Genomic DNA, 19,158 nt, shown 5'->3' on the forward strand with positions numbered 1-19,158 from the left:
TAAGAATTCTCTAGAAGGAATCAATAGCAGAATAATGGAGACAGAAGAACGGATAAGTGACCTGGAAGATAAAATAGTGGAAATAACTACTGCAGAGCAGAATAAAGAAAAAAGAATCAAAAGAACTGAGGACAGTATCAGAGACCTCTGGGACATTAAACACACAGACATTCGAATTATAAGGGGTCCCAGAAGAAGAAGAGAGAAAGAAAGGGTCTAAGAAAATATGTGAAGAGATTAGAGTCGAAAACTTCCCTAATATGGGGAAGGAAATTGTCAATCAAGTCCAGGAAGCACAGAGAGTCCCATACAGGATAAATCCAAGGAGAAACATGCCAAGACACATATTAATCAAACTATCAAAAATTAAATACAAACAAAAAATATTAAAAGCAGCAAGGGAAGATCAGGAAACTTCCATAAGCCTCTCAGATAGCCTCATCCACCACAGGGCAGACAGCAGAAGCAAGAAGAACTACAATCCTGCAGCCTGTGGAACAAAAAGCACAGTCATAGAAAGATAGACACGATGAAAAAGCAGAGGGCTATGTACAAGATGAAGGAACAAGATAAAACCCCAGAAAAACAACTAAATGAAACAGAGATAGGCAATCTTCCAGAAAAAGAATCCAGAATAATGATAGTGAAGATGAGCGACGACCTCGGGAAAAGCATGGAGGCAAAGATCGAGGAGATGCAAGAAATGTTTAACAAAGATCTAGAAGAATTAAAGGACAAACAGAGATGAAAAATACAATAACTGAAATGAAAATTACACTAGAAGGAATCAATAGCAGAATAACTGAGGCAGAAGAACGGATAAAAGTGACCTGGAAGACAGAATGGTAGAATTCACTGCTGTGGAACAGAATAAAGAAAAAAGAATGAAAAGAAATGAAGACAGCCTAAGAGACCTCTGGGACAACATTAAACGCAACAACATTCGTGTTATAGGGGTCCCAGAAGGAGAACAGAGAGAGAAAGGACCCAAGAAAGTATTTGAAGAGATTAGAGTAGAAAAATTCCCTAACATGGGAAAGGAAATAGCCACCTAAGTCCAGGAAGCACAGAGAGTCCCATACAGGATAAACCCAAGGAGAAACATGCCAAGACACACAGTAATAAAATTGGCAAATATTAAAGACAAAGAAAATTTATTGAAAGCAGAAAGGGAAAAACGACAAATTGTTTAAGTATAAGTATATCATGCCACTCCCATAAGGTTAACAGCTGATTCCTCAGCAGAAACTCTACAAGCCAGAAGGGAGTGGCATGGTATACTTAAAGTGATGAAAGGGAAGAACCTACAACCAAGATTACTCTACCCAGCAAGGATCTCATTCAGATTTGATGGAGAAATTAAAACCTTTACAGACAAGCAAAAGCTAAGAGAATTCAGCACCACCAAACCAGCTTTACAACAAATACTAAAGGAACTTCTCTAGGCAGGAAGCACAAGAGAAGGTAAAGACCTACAATAACAAACCCAAAACAATTAAGAAAAAGGTAAAAGGAGCATACATATCAATAATTACCTTGAATGTAAATGGATTAAATATTCCAACCAAAAGATATAGACTGGCTGAATGGATACAAAAACAAGACCCATTTATATGCTGTCTACAAGAAACCCACTTCAGACCTAGGGACACATACTGAATGAAAGTGAGGGGATGGAAAAATATATTCCATGCAATGGAAATCAAAAAAAAGCTGGAGTAGCAATTTTCAAATCAGAAAAAATAGACTTTAAAATAAAGACTATTCTAGGAGACAAAGAAGGACACTACATAATTATCAAGGGATCAATCCAAGAAGATATAACAGTTGTAAATATTTACGCACCCAAAATAGGAGCACCTCAATACATAAGGCAACTGCTAACAGCTCTAAAAGAGGAAATCAACAGTAACACAATAATAGTGGGGGACTTCAACACCTCATCTACACCAATGGACAGATCACCCAAACACAAAATTAATAAGGAAAAACAAGCTTTAAATGACACAACAGACCAGATAGATATAATTGATATTTATAGGACATTCCATCCAAAAAAAGCAGATTATACTTTCTTCTCAAGTGTGCATGGAACATTCTCCAGGATAGATCGTATCTTGGGTAACAAATCAAACCTCAGTAAATTTAAGAAAACTGAAATCATATCAAGCATTTTTCTGAACGCAATGTTATGAGATTGGAAATCAATTACAGGGAAAAAACGTAAAAAACACAAACACATGGAGGCTAAACAATACATTACTAAATAACCAAGAGATCACTGAAGAAATCAAAGAGGAAATAAAAAAATACCTACAGACAAATGACAATGAAAACATGATGATCCAAAACCTATGGGATGCACCAAAAGCAGTTCTAAGAGGGAAGTTTATAGCTATACAAGCCTACCTTAAGAAACAAGAAAAATTTAAATAAACAATCTAACCTTACACCTAAAGGAACTAGAGAAAGAAGAACAAACAAAACCCGAAGTTAGCAGAAGGAAAGAAATCATAAAGATCAGAGTAGAAATAAATGAAATAGAAACAAAGAAAACAATAGCAAAGATCAATAAAACTAAAAAGCTGGTTATTTGAGAAGAGAAACAAAATTGATAAACCATTAGCCAGACACATCAAGAGAAAGAGGGAGAGGACTCAAATCAATAAAATTAGAAATGAAAAAGGAGAAGTTACAACAGACACCGCAGAATTACAAAGCATTCTAAGAGACTACTACAAGCAACCCTATGCCAATAAAATGGACAACCTGGAAGAAATGGACAAAATCTTAGAAAGGTATAACCTTCCAAGATGGAACCAGAAAGAAATAGAAAATATGAACAGACCAATCCCAAGTAATGAAATTGAAACTTTGATTAAAAATCTTCCAACAAACAAAAGTCCAGGACCAGATGGCTTCACAAGTGAATTCTATCAAACATTTAGAGAAGAGTTAACACCCATCCTTCTCAAACTCTTCCAAAAAATTACAGACGAAGGAAAACTCCCAAACTCATTCTATGAGGCCACCATCACCCTGATACCAAAACCAGACAAAGATACGACAAAAAAAAAGAAAATTACAGGCCAATATCACTGATGAATATAGATGCAAAAATCCTCAACAAAATACTAGCAAACAGAATCCAACAACACATTAAAATGATCATACACCATGATCAAATGGGATTTACTCCAGAGATGCAAGAGTTCTTCATTATATGCAAATCAATCAATGTGATGCACCATATTAACAAATTGAAGAATAAAAACCATATGTTCATCTCAATAGATGCAGAACAAGCTTCTGACAAAATTCAACACCCATTTATGATAAAGAAAAAACTCTCCAGAAAGTGGGCATAAAGGGAACCTACTTCAACATATTAAAGGGCATATATGACAAACCCACAGCAAACATCATTCTCAATGGTGAAAAACTGAAAGCACTTCCTCTAAGATCAGGAACAAGACAAGGATGTCCACTCTCAGCACTATTATTCAACATAGTTTTGGAAGTCCTAGACATGACAATCAGAGAAGAAAAAGAAATAAAAGGAATCCAAATTGGAAATGAAGAAGTAAAACTGTCACTGTTTGCAGATGACATGATACTATACATAGAGAATCCTAAACATGCCGCCAGAAAACTAATACAGCTAATCAATGAATTTGGTAAAGTTGCAGAGTACAAAATTAATGTACAGAAATCTCTTGCATTCCTATACACTAATGATGAAAAATCTGAAACAGAAATTAAGGAAACACTCCCACTTATCATTGCAACAAAAAGAATAAAATACCTAGGAATAAACCTACCTAAGGGGCTTTCCTGGTGGTGCAGTGGTTGAGAGTCCGCCTGCCGATGCAGGCAGGTGATGCAGGTTCGTGCCCCGGTCCGGGAGGATCCCACATGCTGCGGAGCACCTGGGCCCGTGGGCCATGGCCACTGAGCCTGCGCGTCTGGAGCCTGTGCTCCGCAGCGGGAGGGGCCACGGCAGTGAGAGGCCCGTGTACTGCAAAATAAAAAAAAACCTACCTAGGGAGACAAAAGACCTGTATGCAGAAAACTATAAGACACTGATGAAAGAAATTAAAGATAATACCAACAGATGGAGAGATATACCATCTTCTTGGATTGGAAGAATCAATATTGTGAAAATGACTAGACTACCCAAAGCAATCTACAGATTCAATGCAGTCCCTATCAAATTACCAATTGCATTTTTCAAAGAACTAGAACAAAAAATTTCACAATTTGTATGGAGACACAAAAGACCCCGAATAGCCAAAGCAGTCTTGAGGGAAAAATAACGGAGCTGGCGGAATCAGACTCCCTGACTTCAGACTATACTACAAAGCTACAGTAATGAAGACAATATGATACTGGCACAAAAACAGAAATATAGATCAATGGAACAGGATATAAAGCCCAGAGATAAACCCACGCACCTATTGTCAACTAATCTATGACAAAGCAGGCAAGGATATACAATGGAGAAAAGACAGTCTCTTCAATAAGTGGTGCTGGGAAAAGTGGACAGCTACATGTAAAAAATGAAATTAGAACACTCCCTAACACCATACACAAAGATAAACTCAAAATGGATTAGAGACCTAAATGTAAGACTGGGCACTATAAAACTCTTAGAAGAAAACTAGGAAGAACACTCTTTGACATAAATCACAGCAAGATATTTTTTGATCCATCTCCTAGAGTAATGGAAATAAAAACAAAAATAAACAAATGGGACCTGATGAAACTTAAAAGTTTTTGCACAGCAAAGGAAACCATAAACAAGACAAAAAGACAACCCTTAGAATGGGAGAAAATATTTGCAAATGAATCATTGGACAAAGGATTAATCTCCAAAATCTATAAACAGCTCATGCAGCTCAATATTAAAAAAAACAAACAACCTGATCCAAAAATGAGCAGAAGACCTAAATAGACATTTCTCCAAAGAAGACATACAGATGGCCAAGAAGCACATGAAAAGTTGCTCAACATCACTAATTATTAGAGAAATGCAAATCAAAACTACAGTGAGGTATCACCTCACACCAGTCAGAATGGGCATCATCAGAAAATCTACAAACAACAAATGCTGGAGAGGGTGTGGAGAAAAGGGAACCCTCTTGCACTGTTGGTGGGAATGTAAATTGATACAGCTACTATGGAGAACAGTATGGAGGTTCCATAAAAAACTAAAACTAGAACTACCATATGATCCAGCAATCCCACTACTGGGCATATACCCAGAGAAAACCATAATTCAAAAAGACACATGCACCGCAATGTTCACTGAAGCACTATTTACAATAGCCACGTCATGGAAGCAGCCTAAATGCCCACCGACAGGCGAATGGATAAAAAAGATGTGGTACATATATACAATGGAATATTACTCAGCCATAAAAAGGAGCAAAATTGGGTCACTTGTAGAGATGTGGATGCATCTAGAGACTGTCATACAGAATGAAGTAGGTCAGAAAGAAAAAACAAATATCGTATATTAACGCATATATGTGAAACCTAGAAAATGGCACAGATGAACCGGTTTGCAGAGCAGAAATTGAGACACAGAAGTAGAGAAAAAACGTATGGACACCAAGGGGGGAAAGCGGCTTGGAGGTGGTGGTGGTGGTGGTGGTGGTGGTGCTGGTGTGACGAATTGGGAGACTGAGTTGATATGTATACACTGATGTGTATAAAATGGATGACTAATCAGAACCTGCTGTATAAAAAGATAAATAAAATTAAATTTAAAAAAAAAGCAGCAAATGAAAAGCAACAAATAACATCCAAGGGAATCCCCATAAGGTTAACAGCTGATCTTTCATTTAAAGCTCTGCAAGCCAGAAGGCAGTGGCAGGACATTTTTAAAGTGATGAAGGGGAAAAACCTACAGCCAAGATTATTCTACCCAGCAAGGATCTCATTCAGATTTGACAGAGAAATTAAAATCTTTACAGACAGGCAAAAGTTAAGAGAATTCAGCACCACCAAACCAGCTTTACAACAAATGCTAAAGGAACTTCTCTAGCTGGGAAACACAAGAGAAGAAAAGGACCTACAAAAACAAAACCAAAACAATTAAGAAAATGGTAATAGGAATATGCATATCGATAATTACCTTAAATGTGAATGGATTAAATGCTCCAACCAAAAAACAGGCCCACTGAATGGATACCAAAACAACACCTGTATATATGCTTTCTACAAGAAATGAACTTCAGACCTAGGGACACATACAGACTGAAAGTGAGGGAATGGAAAAGGATATTCAATGCAAATGGAAATCAAAAGAGGGCTGGAGCAGAAATTCTCATATCAGACAAAATAGACATTAAAATAAAGACTATTACAAGAGACAAAGAAGGACACTACATAATGATCAAAGGATCAATCCAAGAAGAAGATATAACAATTGTAAATATTTATGTACCCAACATAGGAGCACCTCAATACACAAGACAAATGCTAACAGTAATAAAAGGGGGAAATCAATAGTAATACAATCATAGTAGGGGACTTTAACCCCCCACTTTCACCAATGGACAGATCATCCAAAATGAAGATAAATAAGGAAACATAAGCTTTAAATGATACATTAAACAAGACGGACTTAATTGATATAGGACATTCCATCCAAAAACAACAGAATACACATTTTTCTCAAGTGCTCATGGAACATTCTCCAGGATAGATCATATCTTGGGTCACAAATCAAGCCATGGTAAATTTAAAAAACTTGAAATAGTATCACGTATATTTTCTGACCAGAATGCTATGAGACTACATATAAATTACAGGAAAAAATGGTAAAAAATACAAACAGATGGAGGCTAAAAATATGCTACCAAATAAGCAAGAGATCACTGAAGAAATCAAAGAGGAAATCAAAAAATACCTAAAACCAAATGAAAATGAAGACATGACGACCCAAAACCTATGGAATGTAGCAAAAGCAGTTCTAAGAGGGAAGTTTATAGCAATACAGTCCTACCTCAAGAAATAAGAAAAGTCTCAAATAAACAACCTAACTTTACACAAAAGCAATTAGAGAAGGAAGACCAGAAAAAAATGAACGTTAGCAGAAGGAAAGAAATCATAAAGATCAGAGCAGAAATAAATGAAAAAGAAATGAAGGAAACAATAGCAAAGATCAATAAAACTAAAAGTTGATTCTTTGAGAAGATAAACAAAATTGATAAACCATTAGCGAGACTCATCAAGAAAAAAAGGGAGAAGACTCAAATCAGCAGAACTAGAAATGAAAAAGGAGAAACAACAACTGACACTGCAGAAATACAAAGGGTCATGAGAGACTACTACAAGCAACTATATGCCAATAAAACGGACAACCTGGAAGAAATGGACAAATTCTTAGAAAAGTACAACCTTCTGAGACTGAACCAGGAAGAAATAGAAAATATAAACAGACCAATCACAAGCACTGAAATTAAAAGTGTGATTAAAAATCTTCCAACAAACAAAAGCCCAGGACCAGATGGCTTCACAGGCAAATTCTATCAAACCTTTAGAGAAGAGCTAACACTTATCCTTTTCAAACTCTTCCAAAATATAGCAGAGGAAGGGACACTCCCAAACTAATTCTACGAGGCCACCATCATCCTGATACCAAAACCAGACAAAGATGTCACAAAGAAAGAAAACTACAGGCCTGTATCACTGATGAACATAGATGCAAAAATCCTCAACAAAATAGTAGCAAACAGAATCCAACAGCACATTAAAAGGATCATACACCATGATCATCTGGGGTTTATCTCAGGAATGCAAGGATTCTTCAATATATGCAAATCAACCAATGTGATACACCATATTAACAAACTGAAAAATAAAAGCTATATGATAATCTCAATAGATGCAGAAAAAGCTTTCAACAAAATTCAACACCCATTTTTGATAAAAGCCCTCTAGAAAGTACGCGTAGACGGAAGTTACCTCAACATAATAAAGGCCATATACAAGAAACCCACAAGCAACATTGTTCTCAATGGTGAAAAACTGAAACCATTTCCTCTAAGATCAGGAACAAGACAAGGCTGTGCATTCTCACTGCTGTTATTCAACATAGTTTTGTAAGTTTTAGCCACAGCAATCAGAGAAGAAAAAGAAATAAAAGGAATCCAAATTGGAAAAGAAGAAGTAAAACTGTCACTGTTTTCAGATGACATGATACTATATTAGAGAATCCTAAACATGCTACCAGAAAACTAATAGAGCTAATCAGTGAATTTGGTAAAGTAGCAGGTTACAAAATTATTGCACAGAGATCTCTTGCATTCCTATACACTAATGATGAAAAATCTGAAAAAGAACTTTAAGAAACACTCCCATTTACCATTGCAACAAAAAGAATAAAATACCTGGGAATAAACCCACCTACAGAGGCAATAGACCTTTATGCAGAAAACTATAAGACACTGATGAAAGACATTAAAGGCGACACAAGTAGATGGAGAGATATGCCATGTTCTTTGATTGGAAGAATCAGTATTGTAAAAATGACCATACTACCCAAAGCAATCTACAGATTCAATGCAATCCCTATCAAACTACCAATGGCATTTTTCACAGAATTAGAACAAAAAATTTCACGATTTGTATGGAGACACAAAAGACCCCAAATAGCCAAAGCAATATTGAGACAGAAAAATGGAGATGGAGAAAGCAGGCTCCCTGACTTCAGACTATACTACAAAGCTACAGCAATCAAGACAGTATGGTACTGGCACTAAAATAGAAATATAGATCAATGGAACAGTATAGAAAGCCCAGAGATAAACCCACGCACATATGGTCACCTTATCTTTGATAAAGGAGGCAAGAAATACAATGTAGAAAAGATAGCCTCTTCAATAAGTGGTGCTGGGAAAAATGGACAGTTACATGCAAAAGAATGAAATTAGAACACTCCCTAACACTGTATACAAAAATAAAGTCAAAATGGAATCAAAACCTAAATGTAAGGCCAGACACTATAAAACACTTAGAGGAAAACACAGGCAGAACACTCTATGACATAAATCACAGCAAGATCCTTTTTGACCCACCTCCTAGAGTAATGGAAATAAAAACAAAAATAAACAAATGGGACCTAATGAAACTTCAAAGCTTTTGCACAGCAAAGGAAACCATAAACAAGACCAAAAGACAACCCTCAGAATGGAAGACAATATTTGCAAACGAAGCAACTGACAAAGGATTAATCTCCAAAATATACAAGCAGCTCATGCAGCTCAGTATCAAAAAAACAAACAAACTAATCCAAAAATGGGCAGAAGACCTAAATAGACACTTCTCCAAAGAAGACATACAGATGGCCAAGAAGCACATGAAAAGCTGCTCAACTTCACTAATTATTAGAGAAATGCGAATCAAAACTACAATGAGGTATCACCTCACACCAGTCAGAACGGCCATCTTAAAAAAATCTACCAACGATAAATGCTGGAGAGGGTGTGGAGAAAAGGGAACCCTCTTGCACTGTTGGTAGGAATGTAAATTGATACAGCCACTATGGAGAATACTATGGAGGTTCCTTAAAGAAGTAAAACTAGAACTACCATATGACCCAGCAATCCCACTACTGGGCATATACACTGAGAAAACCATAATTCAAAATGAGTCAAGTACCACAATGTTCATTGCAGCACTATTTACAATAGCCAGGCCATGGAAGCAGCCTAAATGTCCATTGACAGAAGAATGCATAAAGAAGATGTGGCACATATATACAATGGAATATTACTCAGCCACAGAAAGAAAGGAAATTGAGTTATTTGTAGTGAGGCGGATGGACCTAGAGTGTGTCATACAGAGTGAAGTAAGTCAGAAAGAGAAAAACAAATACCATATGCTTACACACATACATGCAATCTAAAAAAAAAAAAAACAAAAGGTTCTGATGAACCTAGAGGCAGGACAGAAATAAAGACACAGGCGTATAGAATGGACTTGAGGACACAGGGAGTGGGAAGGGTAAGCCGGGACGAAGTGTGAGAGTAGCATTGACATATATACACTACGAAATATAAAATAGATAGCTAGTGGGAAGCAGCCGCAGAGCACAGGGAGATCAGCTCAGTGTTTTGTGACCACCTAGAGAGGTAGGATAGGGAGGGTGGGAGGGAGATGCAAGAGTGAGGGAATATGGGGATATATGTATACATGTAGCTGATTCACTTTGTTATACAGCATAAACTAACACAACATTTTAAAGCAATTATACTCCAAGAAAGATGTTTTTAAAAAAAGAAATTAACAAATAGTGGTTCTAAGAGATTAAAGCAGAACAACAAAGTACTCATGACTGCTCTATGATCAAGTTCAGACTCGACCTTAAGTGAGCCTAACTCCAAATTCCATGCTCTTTTCTCTTCCTATCACCCCAATTCAAAGCAGTGTTTTTCACTAATAATGAAAATCTAAACAGGGTATAAACAATCATAAAATATGCCTTTCTCAAAATAAAAATAGCATGGGGGAATTCATAGTGTGCCAGAGTGACAATGCAGAGTGACCCCACTCTGTCCAGTGCTCTTTTCCCAAGTGCAGGGCATTCTATTACCCATGATGGCACAGTCACCGGCACTCTCAAATGTCTGCCCACAGGCGTGGACATGGTGATGCTGGGTGGAACAGCAGCCAGGTTTTCTGATACCATGTTGTACTAGCACAGCCTGCCTTCTAGTAATTCCTTTCTTGCCTGTTGTGGTTTCCTACACCAGAAACTAAGTAAGAGAGATTGGCTCTTCTGCCAGGGACCCAAAGGCCAGGGGAATAAGCCCTAAGGTGGTTCTCACAAGAGTCTGCACCTTCCAAGGGTGTGGAGGAAACAGAGATGAGAACTGGTCACTATCTCCCAGTTCACTTGTTATAAAGAAAATGTGTCATGAGATTTGGCATGTGCCCTGAGAGATGTGGTCACCCAGGACTGCTTGGGCTTGCTGGGGAGTGAAATCAGAACTTGCTGCTACTCAGTGATGACCTAAAGTTCTACCCAGCAAAAAAACCAAACAATTAGCAAGCCTGGCCAGAAAGACAGTCATTCAGTCCTTGGGTGGACTGAAGTCAGGCTCTGGGTTCTGTGCCTCTTCCTTCTCCAGCTCTGGCAAGGATGACCGAGGAGACTGCTGTGCTGAGGGTCCCCTTGAGGATGCCTGGCCACCAGCCTGACATCCGAAGCACAACTCTGGGGATGGTTCTATAAAACATATCATTTTGTTTGCTACAAGAACATCCTGGAAGAAACTGCTTGGTACTTTACATGTCCTCTGCTTGACAGTCCAACAGGAAATGTCTGTCGCTTTCTTTGGGCTTACCCTGAACAGCTAGTGACTTTTATCATTAGATCCTGTAAACAGATTACACACGGGTGGTAGAAAGTTCTTCAGAACTGAAATTGTAGATCACTTCCAGGCAAGCACCTAATAAGGCTTTTTAGAAAAGACATTTTGGAAGCAAATGGCATCAATGGCTTATGCTTCCTTGGCTTTTTTGGAATCACCTATTTAAAGAATTCCAACCATCTGAATTGTGTGTGTTTTTGAATATTACCTTAAATGATTTCTGGAGCATGGTGGGGATTTTACATAAAGAATCCCTCCCATGTACCATAATCGCTATAGAGTTACTTTTTAGAAGTTGCTAACAGTACTTTTTCAGACATTTCTCAACATTTGTCTCAGGTTAAAACAACATTTGTCTCAGGTTAAAACAACATTTGTCTCACGTGAACCCTAGTTTGTTCTTCATGTTCATGTTCCATCTTTTTAGGTAGGTCCAAAGTCTGAATAAAAATTTTAAAATATAATTTTAGTTGAAGACTGTATGGAATTTTTATATTTTTTCCAATGTTTGGTATCATAAGCCATATGACAATAGAAACCTTTGTGCATAAAGCTTAGTCCTTATTCCTAATTATTTCCTTAAGATGGACATTACGTAGAAATTACTGGGTCAAAGTATATCACTGCTTTTATAAAGCTTGGCAGGAGTGACCCAAGTGCTAAACAGAAAGGCTGTACCTCTGGACGCTCAGTGACAGGGTGGGACCTGGACGGGGCTGTGTGTGTGATCCGTCCTATCACCAGTTAATTCCTATTGCCATTTTGCTGTCTTTGCTAAATCAGTAGATTAAAATGCTATCAAATTACAGCTATAGCTCCATCATATTAAAATTCCTAACACTTTCAAATGGAACTATTTCCACTTTCCAAATGTTTTATAAGACTGAAAAAGAAAATTGGTCATCAACTTTGCAACTCATTAGCAGCAGGCTTCCTCTACATAAACAAGGACAAATTACTGCTGACAAGTTGCTCTGGGTCTCACCATCTTCGGCATGACACTAACAAAGGTAAGACAAAGGCCATTATATGTCTAATAATGTTGCATCCCTCCAATTTTCAAATGTGGTGGATTAAACAAGGAAATTGCTCATACCTGAACTCAAATTCCTGCTGCCCCCCTCTCTAGCTGTGTGACCTTGGGCTGATTACCAAACAACTCTGAGCCTCAAGCTGTTTGTTGGTTAATGGAAATGGTGTCCCCTAGCTGGCTGGGCTGTCTGAGGACTGAAGGGCTGTCTGTGTTTGTGAAGTTGCCTGGTACACAGGCACTCATTAAGAGGCCCCTCTGCTGCCTCTTCCCCTTCTAGACCAGGGGTTTATCTCACCATCCTGTCCAAGCAATTGTGCATGGGATGAAGCATCCCATTGTCTTAGGCGATGGACCTAACTGATCTCTGCAGGATAGGAACCAGGTGTGAATCAAGGGCAATAATCCATGGGGATCAGGGGTATTTTTATTCTATGAACGGAACACAGAACGGTAGGCCCACACAGTGCCCCCACTGTGGGGACCCCTGGCATCCTCCAGGATGTGGAACTCATCTCCATACCTGCTCTCTGCTCACAGGGCTGAACAAAGTGCTCTTGATTTCATTGCCCAGGCATCCTTTTCCATAGAATGATGGCAAAGGACTAACTGCTGACCCTTAAGATATTTCTCAGCTTTTCACATACTCTCTGCATGGAGAAGGCACTGTCTCAGACACTGATGTGATGTTCACAACTCGTCTCCCTCTATGGGTGAAACACCTCCCAGATCAATGTAGGGAAAAGGGAAGAGTGAGGACTGGAACAAAATGCCAAGGCGTGTGCAGAGATCACTGATCAGAATCCTTATTGGGTTGTTACAAATCGAGACCTGTTGTCAAATAGGTTTGGGACACAATGTGCCAAAGCATTCCTCAAAATTATGTTAGGACATGCAGCCTCTGAAGATGACTGTATCAATATTATTTTCCACTATGATTATTCTTTTAAATATAAAGTTTATTGTGAAGAATTGTAACTAAGATAGAGAAATTCCAATAACAGCTACATAAATGCATGTGCTTTTTTTTTTTTTAACTTTAGTGCCTTTTTTCTTTCTTTTTTGTTAATTTAAAAAATATTTTCTAAAGTCTACTTAGGCCCACCATGGAACCTGAAAAGCTATAAAGGAGTCTCTCTGACTGGTCAATTTATTGATTTACTCAGATGCAATGAATAATTCAGAATTTTTTTAAAAATGACTAATGATCATTTTAAATGAGAAATACTAAATTTTAACCTCAGCATTTGAAATGTTATCAAACCATACAAGAAACAGACTTTTAAAAAGTCAAAAGCGTTGCACAATTGCAACAAAAAAGCATTCTCCTTAGATTTTTAAAATAAAATTTCTTTTAAAATAAAATTTCCCTAACTTACATTATCTGGGTCACTCTTCCAAAGATGCCCTTGATCTGTACTTCCCTGGTGGTGCAGTGGTTAAGAATCCGCCTGCCAATGCAGGGGACAGGGGTTTGATTCCTGGTCCAGGAAGATCCCACATGCTGCAGGGCAACTAAGCTGGTGGGCCAGAACTACTGAGCCCTCTCTCTAGAGCCCGTGAGCTGCAACTGCTGAGCCTGCACGCTTCATCTACTGATCCTGCATGCTACAACTACTGAAGCCCAAGTGCCTAGAGCCTGGGCTCTGCAACAAGAGAGGCCACAACAACGAGAAGCCTGTGCACCACAACGAAGAGTAGCCCCACTCATGGCAACTAGAGAAAGCCCACATGCAGCAACAAAGACCCAGCGCAGCCAGAAAAAAAAAAACAACAAAGATGCCCTTGATCTTCAATCAAAAAACAAATATAGATAAATACTATGAACCCATAGCAGTCCAAAGAAATAAGCTACATGGACATCAGTATAGGTAGGTCAAAAGGAAAAAATACCCATCACACACACGACAGAATCCTCAAACCAGCCCATCTCCTCTCGGCCCCACCCACCCCCACCCTTGCCCGGCAGCCCAGGGCACGACTCAGCACGCTCACCGCATGGTGTAGAGCAGAGTGCCATCATCCTCCAGCCGCAGCAGCTTGTTGGGCGTGGTCATGTTGTGGGCGATGGACTTCTTCCCATTGTGGAAGAAGGTGTCTGGAGTCCAGATTTTGCTGGCAAGGAGGTTGTTGAGAGGCAGGCGCTGCATGGGCCCTTTAAACCGAAGCCTTTCGTCTTTCCAGCTTTGTCGGAAAAACACATCTATGGTGTATTCCTAGTGCAAAGGGAGGCAACCAGGTGACAACTCAAGGAGAGGAGGCCCTGGGCCAGTGCCTTCAGGGTTTAGAGTGGTCTGGGTGGGGCCGCGCCTCGCACCTACCATTTCCGTGTCAGACACCGGGCCGAAGCTGGTGACGTAGATGTCCGTTCTCACCTGAGTGATACGCTCTGAAACACAGACACAGGTTCCTCACCAGGGCCCCAGCTCACAATTCAGAGGGACATAACTCAGGGTGGAGTAAAACGGTGTCAAGGAGCCTATGTGGACTTGTCTTGCCAAAAAGGCAGAGAATGTCGAATCGTGCTTTAAGTAAATGTCCCTGCTAAAAATGCAAATAATGGAGGACTAAACATATTCTTCTGGGAATGTATTTGCTAGAAGGTCCCTCCTTACCTAATGGAGCAGGTTCAAATGTACCACATCTAAATCGGTTAGAGCCAAGGGCACCACACATGCCTGAAACGGCACATGATTCTCAGCACAAAATTAAGCCAGTTGTATCCTGAAAGCATATTTTACTATCCATTTAGTTTTATCAACTTTATAGTAAAAACTGTGATTATGGCTCTAGTGAAAAATTAAACCTGTAACATGCCATGGTGTGATGAGCACTTGCACTGAATAGTGGATTTCTGAAAAGGACTCGCATAGATGGGAGGGTATGACATTGATTTTAAAGTATTTCCTAACATAGGGTAACCTCCGCTTCAGTAACACCTAAGAAGTGGTTCCTCCTTAAGTGGACCAGAATGGCCTTACCATTATCTGGGGAGAAAAGGGAGTTTGCAGGGAGACCACTTCCCTTGGCTTCTTGCATCTGGAAAATGATAATATGCAGAAGCCTTAGCAACACCACCAATTCAAACTCCTAGCAGGGAAGCTCTTTGAGGAATTGTTTGAACCACAGGAAACATGTGCTTGGTTTAAGCAAAAATTTCCCTTGGGCCTCGAGGGCCTCAGCCAAGGAGCATATACCAACCTCCGAGCCCAGGCCTCAGTCTGTTGTCGTAGCCATCCAGGAGCCCATCCAAGATCCTGGTGAATATTGTGATGTTGTCATTGGTTTCATCTTTTACAGAACTGGTTGGCATTTGTGAAAAGCTTTTTAATGGAGAAACAAAAGAAAGAGTTCAAACTTGTATTAATTATTTCTTACAAATTATTCTCAAAGTATAGAAACCAGGGAATAATATGGTGACTTGTCTTGAAGGGAGGGCATCTGAGAATGATCTCTTGTACTACCCAGGTTATTGTTTTGCATACATAAGCCTTATTCTTGAATATCTTGAATAACCCTAATTCTTGAATAGCCAGCCAGAGAATGCTGGCTCTGGGCTGGTCGCCCATCAACCTTATATGATGCTCAAAATCCATCCCTCCCAGATTCTGAAGAGCTGTTTGTGTCAATAGTGTAGCCATTTTAAAGACATATTAGTCACTGCACATGGACTAGCAGAGCCTAACCCACTCACAGGGTATTTCAGAAGTTTGGTTTAAACACAGAAAAACTGAGTCTTCATTTTGTTAGTGAGTCAACTGCAATGGGCTATGGGGTGTCGGGGGGACATTAAAAACTTTATCCAATTTGAAAGTAAGATTGGTGTGCTCAAATTTCCCTGTATCCTTAATTGGGAGCATTTGTGCTATGAGCATTAAGCAAGGACTGGAGCATATGGTGAAGGGACGACAGAGTCTGTGGGCTTCTGTACCATCAGCACTGCCAGCTGCCAGCACACTCGGCTCCAGCCAAAGCACAGGATGCAGGGAGCAGGAATTGTGAAGCCCAGGCTGAAAACCCTGGCTTTACGTGATGTCGCCTCAGAGCAGAGCCTCAGGGAGCACAGTGTTCTGTGTGACCCAACATGTCAACTTACGATAAAACCCTGAGAAGACGGGCAGAACCTTCTAGGAGGCTCACAGGAAGAACAGTCTAGTTTGTACAATTCAGTGAAGTTATCCAGGCCTCAAAAGTGTATGTTGATGGAGCAGCTGGAAATGAGAAATGGCCCTGAGCATATTTGGGCAAACCGAGGAAGTTATCTGGAGGGAAAGAAAGTCACAAGTCTAGAAGATGGTAACACACCTGAACATCATGGGTTCCACCTCAGGCATCCATTGCTGCTTTTTCAGAAGTGCAAATAGCAAGATATGTGTTATTACCAAGAACCTGACCTGCACATCTGGCTTGGCTTCAAGGGGAACTCAACCCAGCTGAGAGCCAGCTGTGGTCCCGAGAAGTCAGCACCCTTGGTACTTGGGAGAAGAACAGAGGGCTCCTGGGACCTCCCTGTAGTGCCTGATTGTGGGGCCCCACTGTGCTCATGCGCTTTCTCTTCCGTGAAGTGGCTGGAATGGATGCTGAGCTCTGCCATCAGCAGGTGGATCTGAGGGCAGCACTGATGTGTACCTTCCCCACCCACTTCTCAAAAATTGGTCATTTTCACTGACTGCATCTAAACAGATCAACTCTCTAATGGCCTAAAGTGACTCCCTTTTGAATGAGACACTATAAAGTTCTTTGGATCTAATTTTCCCATCACCATTAAAATGCATATTGTTGAAGCTCTAACAACCTAAAATTCAGTCCTGTTAGTATGGAGCCCACAGACACATACTTTTTTTACTCTGTGACTTAGTATTTAAAAATACTGATTTCCCTTTTCTCTGACATCTATTGTAGTTTCACACTTTAGAAACACAAAGCACTCAGCTTTGAAGACCTAATGTCAGGACGAAGGGGTTTAACACTGTCCTTCAAGTTTATGAAAGAAAGCCTGTGCACACGCCCAGCTGAACAACTATTGCTCAAACTAAATCTGACCTCAATGTCCACTTCACATGGTGCTCATAACTCTCACCAGTTTGGTTATTCAATTCTGGGCTTGGTCCAAGTGTCCAATTTTTGGAAGGTCCCCATTGGCTCTTTAACTTAGAAGAGAGATGAAAGCATGTACACTAGTAGAAAAGGCTTATCACTTGTATGTGGAATCTAAAAAAGCCAACTCGTAGAAACAGAGTAGAATGGTGGTAACCAGGGGCTGGGGGTGATGGAATTGGGGAGGTGTTATTTAAGGTTACAAACCTGAAACTAGAAGGTAAATAAGTTCTGGGGATCTAATGCACAGCATAGTAGTTATACTTAACAATACTGTGTTATAAACTTCAAAGTTACTAAGAGGCTAGATCTTAAGTGCTTCCACTTAAGGAAATGATAATTATGTGACATGATAGAGGTGTCAGCTAATGCTAAGGTGGTGATCATATTACAATATATAAATGTATCAAATCAACACACCCTAAACGTACACAATGTTATATATCAATTATATCTCAATAAAAAATGTAAAGTCACAATGAGAAAAAAGAAAAGAAAAAGCATACTTTAATGTTTCAAGAACATTTTTAAAAACTATTACATCTGTTGTGAAAATGTTCTTAAATTATATTTGCTTTGAATAGCCTTGACTGCCCAGAGATAGAGACCATGGAGATGCCCACAGACCATGCAGTCCCAGTGCCTGTCTCCAGGAGAACTGCCTCCCGGACACTCTGGTACACTGCTCCACCACTGACTCAGACAAACACCATTCCACATGGCTCTGAATCCTGCTTCACAAATAGCCAAATCATTGCCAAAAGCAATGGGATAGCATGCAATGTCTAAGACTTCCAAAGCTCTTCTTCCACTTTTTGGCCAAAATTTTAAAAAAGAGTTCAAATATATCTACACCCATTTACACATAATTACACTTTTCTTGCAGGAATTTCAACATCTGCCATCTTTTGCTGTAACTGCTTCTTCTATTTATCTGTGGACTTTTTTTTTTTTTAAGAGAGGCCGTGGCTGGGGATTTGCAGTGATTTCTTCTCTATTTTTACTGAAGGTAGGCCCTAGGAGGTAGGAAACAGTTTCTAAAAAAGTCCTAAAAATGCCTGTCGGGGCAGGAGTAGAGGTTCCTCTCATGAACAACTGGGAAGTCCTCCTCAGTCCATAGATCCTCCTCAAAAACCATTCATCTGCAGCTCATTGTTACAAAATGCACTGTCTTCACTGCTACGGAGAGGAAGGCCCTTCCCTTACCACTGAAAGCAAATGACGTGCCAGCATACAGGAGACTCTCAGAGAGGTCTGGTGAACTTGCTCATGCATATCAAGTTGTATAATCTTTACAGACTGCTTCTAATATACAGAGTGACTTCAGCTTGCTTTGTTCCATTTGAGCTAGGAAAACAAAATAACACACAAAGAGTGGGCTGTGCCTTCGGTGAGCAATTCCACGCAGTGAGCAAATCCACGAGTCCTCCAGGTGGAAACACAAGATGCCCTCAGACCTCTAAGGTACAGAAAGCAGGCTCCAGCTTGCATCTTCACTGTTCTGAGTAAAACCAAAGAGCTCTGCTGGCCCTCAGGTAAGCTGTGAGTACACAGCTGCTTCCAGGATAAGCTGAAGGCTCTGATCTCAGGGGGAGCAGATTTTGTGAGCTGAGACTAGATCCGTTATTTCTGAGAACGACCTTAGAT

General features: G+C 39.7%; 1 protein-coding gene across 1 annotated transcript in view; it reads right to left on the minus strand.

Annotated features, from left to right (window-relative positions):
* GABRA5 (gamma-aminobutyric acid type A receptor subunit alpha5) overlaps positions 1 to 19,158 on the minus strand; it is a 99,603-nt gene that overhangs the window by 70,518 nt on the left and 9,927 nt on the right. The window contains exons 2-4 of the mRNA XM_022598892.2: positions 15,616 to 15,737; positions 14,736 to 14,803; positions 14,410 to 14,630 (exon numbers count right to left, since the gene is read on the minus strand). Of these exons, the coding sequence (XP_022454600.1) occupies positions 14,410 to 14,630; positions 14,736 to 14,803; positions 15,616 to 15,737 (411 nt within the window). The remainder of the gene's footprint in view (positions 1 to 14,409; positions 14,631 to 14,735; positions 14,804 to 15,615; positions 15,738 to 19,158) is intronic.

The sequence above is a fragment of the Delphinapterus leucas genome, chromosome 2 (genome assembly GCF_059928025.1).
Source record: "Delphinapterus leucas isolate spDelLeu-1000000601 "Yukka" chromosome 2, BTC_Dleu_Yukka2, whole genome shotgun sequence".
NCBI classification, from domain to species: Eukaryota; Metazoa; Chordata; class Mammalia; order Artiodactyla; family Monodontidae; genus Delphinapterus; species Delphinapterus leucas.